The sequence below is a fragment of the Larimichthys crocea genome, unplaced genomic scaffold, assembly GCF_000972845.2.
Source record: "Larimichthys crocea isolate SSNF unplaced genomic scaffold, L_crocea_2.0 scaffold434, whole genome shotgun sequence".
Lineage (NCBI taxonomy): Eukaryota > Metazoa > Chordata > Actinopteri > Sciaenidae > Larimichthys > Larimichthys crocea.
The window spans coordinates 207,540-218,290 of record NW_020855649.1 but is presented as its reverse complement, the minus strand read 5'-3'; the positions used below and the strand labels follow the sequence as shown (position 1 = coordinate 218,290).

The following is a 10,751-nucleotide window of genomic DNA, read 5'->3' as shown; positions in this document are numbered from 1 at the left end:
GCTGAAGGAGAAATGGAAAATATTTCACATTTTTAGTGGACTCGATTTGGTGTTTGTTTAAAACTAGTGGGTGCACTTCATTTATAAAAGATTCATACGACAAAAAACATTTACAAATCCGTAGTAATTAGGCAGACTATTTAAAAATACTCACAAACAATGTGTTGTGTATGTGAGTATTTTATGCTTGATTATAATGTATTTTGTACAGTTTAGCTTTATATGAGCATACAGTATAAGAGTATGCCAGTATATAAAACATACATAGGTCAGATTAAGATCTTTTATTTAAGTAAAAGTAACAATAGCACCATGTAAAGATAGTCCATTAAAAGTAAGAGATGAATATATAATTTATATTTAAGTTACTGATGAAGCAGAATTTTTATTTAATTAGTAACTACTAACATGAGAACAAATGACTGAAAGTCAGTGAAGTAAATACTTCCTTCTGAAATGTAAGCGAGTATGAAATGTAAAGTAGCATGAAATAGAAGAACTCACATAAAGTATGATTACTCTAAAACTGTGCTGAGAGAAATGTCTTTATTCCACCACTGAGTACTAAACTACCACATATATGTGTATGAAATATGTATATAGAGAGCCATTATCGTGTAAGTCATAAGGATGTGTTTATATCCATAGGACAAGGCATCCTTATTTTTTATCATGATTTGGAAAATGACACATTTTCTTTTAGTTCTGATAGCAGAATGCACAAAAGCAACCTGAAACAATAGGTCATGTAAACAGTGATGTAGCAGTACACGTCATGGTGGGTAAAGTGTGACCTATAATAATAATTCATATAAAAACATGTGTATATCATGTTTTTCTTAATAAATAATAATAATATCGCACACACCTCTCAGCACTTGGAAGCAGTGATGTAAGAGGTATCACAATCTAGTAACACAATATCAAAAATACTCTGTTAGGAGTAAAACTCGAGCAGAAGAGCACAAACATTATCATGAAATTGGTCTTAGAAATAGAAATCACATTATTGAATATTATTGCATCTGTTTTTATATTGTTATTATTGATGCACTGAATAGGAATTTGTGTAATGTGCATAAGTTATCCTGAATTCCTCATTATATCCCTCCACTGCTTACATCAGCACGTTTATTTCAACATGCTTTCGTTTTTTTCAATGTACAGTGTTTTCTGTTTGTGTGTATTTAGTCTTGCTTATTGCATTATTATGGTACTGTTCATTTTATGCATCATGTGCTTTGGAAATTTAGCTCTACATAGTTAGAGTATACCACTTTATAAGACATATAGTATAGGTCAGTATTCAGATCTTTCATTTAAGTAAAAGTAGCGATAACACAATATAAAGATAATCTATTAAACAGAAGAATACAAAATCAATATTCAATTCTGTTTTTTTAGTTAGTACTGATACTGTGTAAGCAGCATCTTAACCAATAATGTTTAAAAAGAACTGTAAAAAGAAGAGTAAAAAGTACATATCCCCTTGAAATGTCTGAGAAATACTTAAATAAAGTATAATTACTCCAAAACTGTACTTGAGCATACTACTTAGATAAATATATATCTTATTCCACTACTAGGTACTAAACTACCACATAACTAATAAAACAACTTTGACAACAAGTCAAAGTACAAGGATGTATTAGTATCCATAGCACAAAACGTCTTGATTATTATTAGTTGAGTAGTAGTAGCAGCGCGACATATAATATAATAAAGTGTAAAGTCAAGTAAATAAGAAAAACAAACACATATAATAATATCATATCACAATAATTCATTTATTAAATAAATGGATGCTTTTAGTTTTTAGTGTACAGTAGAAGCAAGAGAATTAATCATGCATATCATGTTATTCTGAATGCATAATAATAATACTGCACACACAAATAGTGTTACAAGTTCATGAAAATGTATTCAGAAGTAGAAGTTACATCATTGCATCTCTTCTGTAATTGTTATTACTGATGCAATAAACAGGAATTCGTGTAACATGCATAAGTTTTCCTGAACTCCTCAGTGCATCCTTCACTGTTTACATCAACGCGTTTATTTCCACACTGAGTGCTCTCCTCCGCACGGCGGCGCCGCTCTCCCGTATAACCCGCAGTGGAGCGAGAAACACTAAGCCAACCAAAACTCCATCCAGCCTCCTCGACAGGAACTGACGTGCCTTCGGTGCAAGTGGATGGAAAAAATGCAGCTGCAAGAAAAATGGCTCCAAACACCGTACCGCTAAAAGGTGAGAAATTAACATTTCTGCACTAACTGTCCGCGGGTTAAACTTTTAGCTCGCAGTCGGCTGGGACAGGCGGCTGCGGCTCCGTGATGTCCGCTCGTTTCCCGCATGATAAAAGCTGCATTTCTTCCTTGTTGTGGTCACTTGGCAGGACCAAAAGCAGTTGCCTGGGGTACTTTTTAAATTAATAAATCAGTGTTCTTCAAAGTACGGCGCAGTCATGTAAGTTATCACTGTGAAGCTAAAGTCAGTTGCGTGTGTGTTTATTTGAACGACGTCTGTCTGTTTGTCGCTTTGTTGTGTTGTTAGCGGCTAACTTAGCATCCAACAAAGTCACAAGTCAAAGTTGCGAGCGCTGACAAAAGTATCAAGAAGTGACGTTTGGTCGGGCTAGCCGGGCGAGTTAGCCACATTACTTTTGAAATACCTGTTAAAAGTCGGTGTTGTCTTATTAACAGCGAGCTGGCTCGTGTTTTACGTCGCGTACTGTGTAAGAAAGACACCGTCCAGGACTTATTGACAAGTCACGGCGCATCAGTCGGTGTCAGGTGAGCATCAGGCGACAGGTTAGCCAGCTAGCCGCCTTGTATGCAAATATGTCAGCCGACCGCTGTGTGTTATAAAGTCTGGAAAACACTCCGTGTAATTGTTCTGTAGTGTTACTAAGACAAACATATAATGCTTCTGTCAGCTACATGTCTGAATATCTTCCCAAACGTGATAACACTATCTCAGTGCTGACCATAGACACTTGAGATGGAGCACAGTGTTGTTACATGAAAAGCTAATTAAAATGCAGAGATAATCATTATATAGTCTGAATAATTACATCATGCACAGCAGCAATGCATGTACTTTTTGCTTCTGACAGTCACCAAGCGTGCAGTTCTGTGTTCCTGCAAAGGTCTTGCAGTTTAAAAGGCAGGGTTAACTGGTTGCTTTGTAAATAAGAAAATACAGGATTCAGTAGCTGCCAGAGTAGACAGACATATGGTTTGTTTGGGGTGCTGGCCGTCCTCTCTTTAATTGCCCTGTCAGTTCATGTTGTTGTTTTTCTTTCTCTATATATTCAGATTAGATTAGATATGCTTTATTCATCCCACCATGGGGAAATGTACTTGTTACAGCAGCAGAGGAAAGTGTAGCATACACTACAGATTTAGAAAAAAAGTAGAAAGGGCAAAAAAGACACATTAAACAGACATAAATATCTATAACCTACACAATAAACATGAAAAACAATCAACCTTCAGAACAGACAAGTACTGAGGATAAAAGTGGCATGATATATAAAAAGAGTATTGTAATGTAAAGTGACCATAGTAAGAAATACCATGATACAAATAATTATATTCCTAGTGTTATGAGTGAGCAAGCTAGTGCAGAAAAAGAGATGTTCACCTGTTGTTTCCTGCCCACCAACCACAGAATGTTTCATACATATCTATAAACACGACCTGGTTACTTATTTTCCTTTTTTAAAGATGTTGGCCTGTACTTTGATCTACTGCAGAGTGTATTGCTGCTAACATCTGCACTTTTGCACAGGCAGACTCTTACTCATTAGGTCAAATCCTAAACTAAAAGATGGATTGACTTTTAAACAAAAGTCTTTACTGCTCATATAAACATTGAAACAGGTTCTGCTTGCTTTAATCATTACTCCATGACTTCCTCCCTAATTCACCTTCAGTGGAAGAGATTCTGTGCAACATGTATTGACTATCTTTACTTGGTCCTAATAAAAGGAAGGATGTTTGTACTTTGACTTGACTCATATGACTTCATATGATGAAGCCTCATACTACCGTCAGATATACTTTGGTATGTGAACAAATCTCCTCAGGGTCAGTGTGACCAGAAGGAATGACAAACAAAATATACCAAGGTCTGAATTTGTTGAAAATATTTATAAAAGTATGCAAAAATATGAAGAAGTTTTACATCTGATGGCATTACGCTGCCATAAAAAGCATAGAACACAGAGTTTGAATGTATTTCACTCGGTGTGTCTATGTGAAGCTCTCGCGCAGTGTGGAATGAGATGATTATAGTAAACTTCATGTACAGGGGTTTAAAAACACGATGGTGTTTTTGTCAAGCTATCAAGCAAATGATAGAGAGTCCAATTTATTAATGGGACCTCTGCGTCTTTAAATCATCTTCACTTATGCAAGCATTTTCACTGGAGGCTGGCTCAGATAGCTGTTGTCGTAGAATCCGTGTCTTACAGGACCTGGCCTCTGCCATCCTTTGCCATGGTGCACTGGAACAGAGTTTGCAGTGTTTGTCTTGGCTTTCTCCACGAGTGAGGTTTTCCCGCTTTGTATTTTCTCTTTCTTTCTGTTACCATATTTGGATTTTAAGCTTATGGCTATCTAGATTCTGGATCTTCTGCGCTTAGCCATGGTTTTGGTTATTTCGGTGCAGCTCGTGCTCTGTTGAGTCTCCCTTTTTGTTAAAACAGCACTGTCCTCTTTATGGCCTTCCTTCAGTTACAATCATATTGGACTGATCTTCTTAATCTGCACTCATCTACAGTGCAAACTAGTTCAAGAAAACCAAAACTAATGTTTGTGAACTTTAATCACATTACATGGTTTGTCAGATTGATCCAGTGTTTACACACAGAATCAGGAAGTGCCATTTAGTGTCTTAGCAGTGAAGGAGCTTTGATCTTTTGACTATGCAGTGACTGTAATTAGCCTTAATCTGTCAGAGCATGCATTCATACAGTGTGCCGAATCGATGATTTACAGATGAATTACTTTGCTCGGAGCATGTGACATTTGCATGCAGAATTAGGCCATCAGTGGCAGCAGGTGCCTGAACATGATGACCTTTCTTTTTCTGCATTTTGTGTCCCCAAGCTGTGATCTTGGCAAAGTTGGCACTAAGCTCCTCCAGTCGAATGCTTAATGAATGCAGCCACATTGTCACTGCCCGCTGGTGTTAGCACAGCTGATAAGACAATCTTGGGCCATGGTGCTAACATAACGCTAACAGAGTGAGAGAAAGCCAGAGGAAGAGAGAGAGAGAGACCCGTCGGGCTGCTTAGCATGCCAAATTCCTCAGCTGCACAATAGTGCTAGGCTAGCCTGAGCCCCAGCACAGCCAGCCTTCTCCACCACAATGGGAGGGGAAGCTCAGGAGAGGCCGGTGACGCCTGGGGAGGGAAGGAACTCACTCAACCCTGGGGCCGTGATCGTTGGATGAATGGCTGCTTTGAGAAGGCGCTGTGTCATTTTCGGACCACCAAACTCTCTCTGCAGCAATGCTTTTCTCATGGTATAGATGTCGCACACTCTTGGCTCCTTTCTGATGCCTTGATTGGCATCAACTTTGGATTTTTAGGGTTGATTGGAATAACAGTTTGACACCATCAATAATCGATCAATAAAATTAATCGTTGGGTTACATTACCACTGCTGCTGTTGGCTTATTATTTTATATCTGTAGTCAATATCAAATTTTGTGTGTGTGTGTGTTCATGGTCCCAAATGACCCGCATTTGAAGAAAAAACAAAACGAACAGACATCACACATTATCATACAACTGTGAGCAAACTTTAATGAGGCGAAAGAGAGGAAAATGTTTACTTCTGGCTTTTTGTAGAGCAATGGCTGCTACCTCCGTACAGAGGTGTGTGTTTCCTGCTGCGTTGAAGCAAACATAGTGGTTATGATTCGACCAAGTTTTGCTTGCACAGTTTCACACCCTTAATATTTAGGTCTAGCACCTCACTGTCCATCATGGCAGTGCAGAATTGTGACAAATGTTGTTAAAGCTGCATGAATTCTGATATGGCTGTTCACACGGAGCTCACATTGCCAAAAATCAGACTGATCGAGGACCACATATGAAAGTGGCCCAAATCAGAGCTGAAAGATGTGGCTTGTGCTGTTCACACTGTCAAGCATGTTGCCTGTTGAATGTTGTTACTGTCCTGCACAGTAGCATGCTGATTTATAACCTGACTGCATGCCCATAAGTGGTGTGAGTCATCTGTAACCTCCTTGTTGTAAATCGCTTTGCGCAATTGTTTGATTTGGTCTTTTTTTTGGGGGGAGTATGTGGTCAGCCTGGCTGCTTGGTTAAACAATTGCAATGTTCAGGCACACTAATAGAGCTTTCTCTGACTGAACCGATCAGTTTAAATGTCATAAACACGCTGGTAATGTAGCATGTTCTGGTTATTTGACCCAAGCCTAATTGATGCCCTTAACTCTAAAACAAGCACAAATAATTACCATTGGCTGTGCTGCAATCAATAAGCAATCAAATCCTGATTACAGCAACAAGGCCTATGGAAACCTTAGATGAACAGACGCCGTTTACCATACGATGCTCACCCTGAGGCTGAGCATTGTATGTTAGCCTGACTGTGGCTCAGAAAGAAGAGCAGGTCATCCTTTAAAACATAGGCTTGGCGGTTAAAAATAGACCTGTGCTTCATGCTCTTTTCATGCGAGAGCAAACTATTTCTGTTCTTTAGATTTGCTGGTAACATCTCGAAATGTTTCTTCATGATATTCAGACTTCTTTGAACCTGTTTCTTCACCTCTTGATGTCATTTTAAATCTTTTTTGTTTTCTTTCCTTTTTTAGGTGTTTAAAAAATTTGCTGCACTACCTTTGGGCTACACTGACTTAAAAGCTGTCACACTCATGGCACCTTCCAGTTGACAGAATGGCCCAGATATCAAGTGGTAATGGGTTCAAGCTGGATGTCCCCCAGCCAAAAGGGGTTGTGGGTAAAGAGGAAGCCCTCCGCATGGAGGAAGAGGCTTTAGCGAAACTGCAAAGGGAGAAGAGACACACTCTTTCAGCTTCAACGTCCTCATCTTCCTCTGTAGCCCCCCCATCCTTCACAAAACCAAAACCATCGAAATCTACCACTACTGCTCCTCAACCTTTACCCTCTACTAATAGACCAGAAAAAGACCTCATTGTCTTTCCAGAGACCAAGAAGCAGGCAGAGCAAGACAAGTTCAGGGATATTGATGTGGACAAGCTGACCAATGAGGAACTTGAAAAACTCCTACTGGATGACAACTTTGGGGCTAACAGCAAAGTGTCCCGCCCCTCATCACTACTGGGGTTTAACCTCAGTGCCTCTTACCCTGGAGGCCATGCCTGTAGCTCCTCTCCTTTCCAGAGCAGCCAGTGGCCATCTGTCCTGTCCACCCCATCTAGCTCCAGTGTGTCCACTCCCACCCATCAGCCGGCCCCATTGTTCCCCTCTGCTCCCTTCCCTAAACCAGGCACATTTAAGAATGGCTTCACTCCAACCATGCCACCCTTCATGACCCTGTCGGCGCAGCAGTCACCTTTCATACCCTTCAATCCCATCCAGCCCAACCCTGCCATGGTCTTCCAGCAGCCAGCCGTGGACCCAGAGATGGCCAAACTGTTTGACAAGATTGCCAGCACCTCAGAATACTTGAAGAATGGCAAATCGGCCAGCACTGACCTAGATTTTTCTCAAGCGGCTACAGCTTCTCTGGCACCTAACCCACCACCCCAGCAGCCGGCATTGATGGAATCTTCTAGCATCAGCCGCTTTGAGTGGCTGGATCTGGACCCACTTACAAAACGTAAAGCCGAGAATGAGGAAGTATCCCAGGCATCAGGAGACACTGCACAGACAGTACCAGGAGTTGCTGCAGGGGATCCTTGGGATGCGGTGCTCGAGACTGAGGGGAACAGTAGTAGCAGCAGCCCACCGCCGGAGGGGAAAGCATCGCAGTCAGTTCACTCACAGCCCAGGAGAGCATCAACAGGAGCGGCTGTCACCAGGAGTCATTCACTCAACATCCCAGGGACCTCTTCCCAGCACAAACCAAACAGTCAGGTAAGATTTACATGTCAGGAAAAGTATCAATGTGCACCGGTGTCCTACATGATTGTATTTCTCTGCCAAAGTTCAAAGACATTTTAGAGATTTTACATTTCTCTATGCTGTCTTGAAATTTTAATTTTAATTTTTGGTTATGTATATCTAATGTTTGTTTTTTTGTTAGTTTAAAAAAAAGAGAGAGATTTGAAACCATGTCTTTGGGGTTCTTAGTTACAGTCTTTTAGCTGTTTTAGCAGTTTAGTTGAACCAGTGGACCAACTAACTTGCTACTAGCGCAATTTTAGTCATTTATCATCCCCAACTGTGTTTTCTCATCCACACCAGGGACTTTAACACGCTGCCTGCTAATCCAGTGTCCAATTTCCTAACAGCAGTCTGTCCTTGCACACCACTGACAGCATGAACACAATCACTCATTGCAGAACAAATGACACACACCTCTCACAACACGAGCGAATAAAATTTAGTCCGAACAGATGATGGTGGATCTTCTTGTTCACCCGAACCACCCATCAAAGTCTTTCTTACAACTGCATGTGTACTCCTCATCCATTCACTAGCACAAGCTAAACATCCTCTTGTATTCTGCTCCCTGTAATTAAGTTTTTCACTGCGGTTAGCGACCCACTGTTTCACCCCACAATTTCCTCACAGCCATATTTTGTGATTAATTTTGCCATGCGAGACGAGTGATCTAATTTCTTGTGATGAATATTTAGAACGTTCATTTGGGACAGTGCTGTGGGCAAGTGGCATGGGATATTGTTGTCTCTAGATCTTTTTTTTTTTCTTTCTCTAAAACTGAACTGAACAGCCATCTGTCATTTGGCTGGCACCTGAGTTGAGACAAGGAGAGCGTTTCAGTCCACAGCAGTACAACTGTACTGGCATACCAGCCGAACATGTCATCATGTGTCTCTCTGTCTGTTCACTGTTTGTGAGTCAGATTAACCAGAAGTTGTAAATCCTCTGTCTGGAAATGAATGAGTAAGAGATATTACATCCCTGACCAGCAGCGCTCAGTGACAGAAGTGAAATCTCTCTCTTATGATGTTCCTGTAGGGGAAATATCACTGTCAATGAATAACTATAGGAGGTCTCTCCGCATACACACACTAGTAGAATACAAGACACAAACAACAGTAGACCCTCTCATTAAGATATTGTTTTACAATAACACCCGTGGTCAAAAAGTCCGCACAGTACTTTTAAGGTCTAGACAGGCTATTCTTTCTTTTAGTTTTTTGGCACTTTTCAAGACTCCCACTTCCCGCTCATTGTTTTCATCTTGTGTCACGACCAAACAATTGGTCTCTGTGGTATGTTTCTCACACCAGGGTGATAATTAACCTTACAGCATTGTTAAAAAAAAGCCCTTATTTCCAGAATTCCCCATGTATGTGGGAAAAAAAACAGGAAATATGACACAATCTGTTTGGAAAGATTATGTTAGCACAGTCCAAAATATAAGGTAAAGAAAGGTTGTTTCAAGGGCAGAGCTAAGGACAGGTTCAATGTGTTGTTCCAGTTTGTCTTTCAAGTCTGTGTGGGGCTCCACAGACATATACTTTGCCATTCGTCAAAGGCAACTTGTCCAGTCTGTACAGCCAGCTGTGTCTTCCATGGTTGAGGAATGTCTGTTTCTTTGGAAGGATGAAGTGGTGTTTGTTTACACTTGCCTATATGTTATGTCTACGTTCATGCTGTGTAAATTGAGACTTTTAACTCAATGTTCTCCGCATACGTCCCTCTACACTCTCTCTTTTTTCATCTGGATCTATTACGTCTGCACTCTTTTTTTAGATGGTTGGTCTGTTTACTTGTCTTCCTTTGTCCCATCTACTTGCCTGGCAGTCATGCCATGTTGTTGTAAACAGGAACACGCCTGCACAGCTCTCCTATGCCCCACAGCAGCACCAGAATGACTCGAGAAGTCGCACTCATGAGTTGCTTATTTAGACTTGGGGGGAGAGAGATGCTGTATTTCCAAAAGTTTGTATACCTGTGGCATGGCATAATTTGAGCAGTTGTAATCAGACCCTGAAAAAACTATATCTGCTTTGCAATACATTACTTCCAGTTTATTGTGTGTGGAAAGTTTTTAATATGAAGCAGCAGCGTGAAATATTCTACTGTTTGCAACAGCAGTAGTGACTAAAGCTTTAACAGCAATGCAAAAGAGAACAGTCTGAAAACATTGAGGCCTGTGGTTAGAAGTCTAGTTTCACTGTTTCACTTCCCATTCTTACACCCATCCAACAGAGACTATAATACCAGGCTCTAATAAAACAACATAACAAGTCTTTTTCAAAAGGTGCTTTCTTTCAGTTGCCTGCATGGACCACACATACTGAGAGAGTCACTCTAGAGTGATGACACAGCTTGGTTGAGGGCAGAGCATATTCGAGATTTCGGCCTCACTTTCCAAGAAAGCCAAAAATATTGTAACCCCCCGAACAATGTTTTTGTCTTGCTTCCCAAGACCGAACTGATGTTTTGCATGTTCTTTCGTAATGCATATGCATTTACATTACTACATTTTTCAAAGCATTAATACCATTTCACACAGCCTCTGGCTTCAGTTCATTTTACTATGGAATAAATAGATTAGCTTACACCATTTTGATACTTACTTAAGTCTAGTCA

General features: G+C 40.4%; 1 protein-coding gene across 2 annotated transcripts in view; it reads left to right on the top strand.

The window, feature by feature from the left end:
• The first annotated feature begins 2,121 nt into the window (after positions 1-2,121).
• pik3c2a (phosphatidylinositol-4-phosphate 3-kinase, catalytic subunit type 2 alpha) overlaps positions 2,122-10,751 on the top strand; it is a 43,530-nt gene continuing 34,900 nt past the window's right edge. The window contains exons 1-2 of one of the 2 annotated variants that reach the window (XM_010734426.3): positions 2,122-2,248; positions 6,854-8,099. In XM_010734426.3, the coding sequence (XP_010732728.3) occupies positions 6,936-8,099 (1,164 nt within the window). In that variant the 5' untranslated portion in view covers positions 2,122-2,248; positions 6,854-6,935. Of the gene's footprint in view, positions 2,249-2,448; positions 2,468-6,853; positions 8,100-10,751 lie in introns of those variants that run through there. The other variant, XM_027276541.1, reaches the window with a different exon arrangement.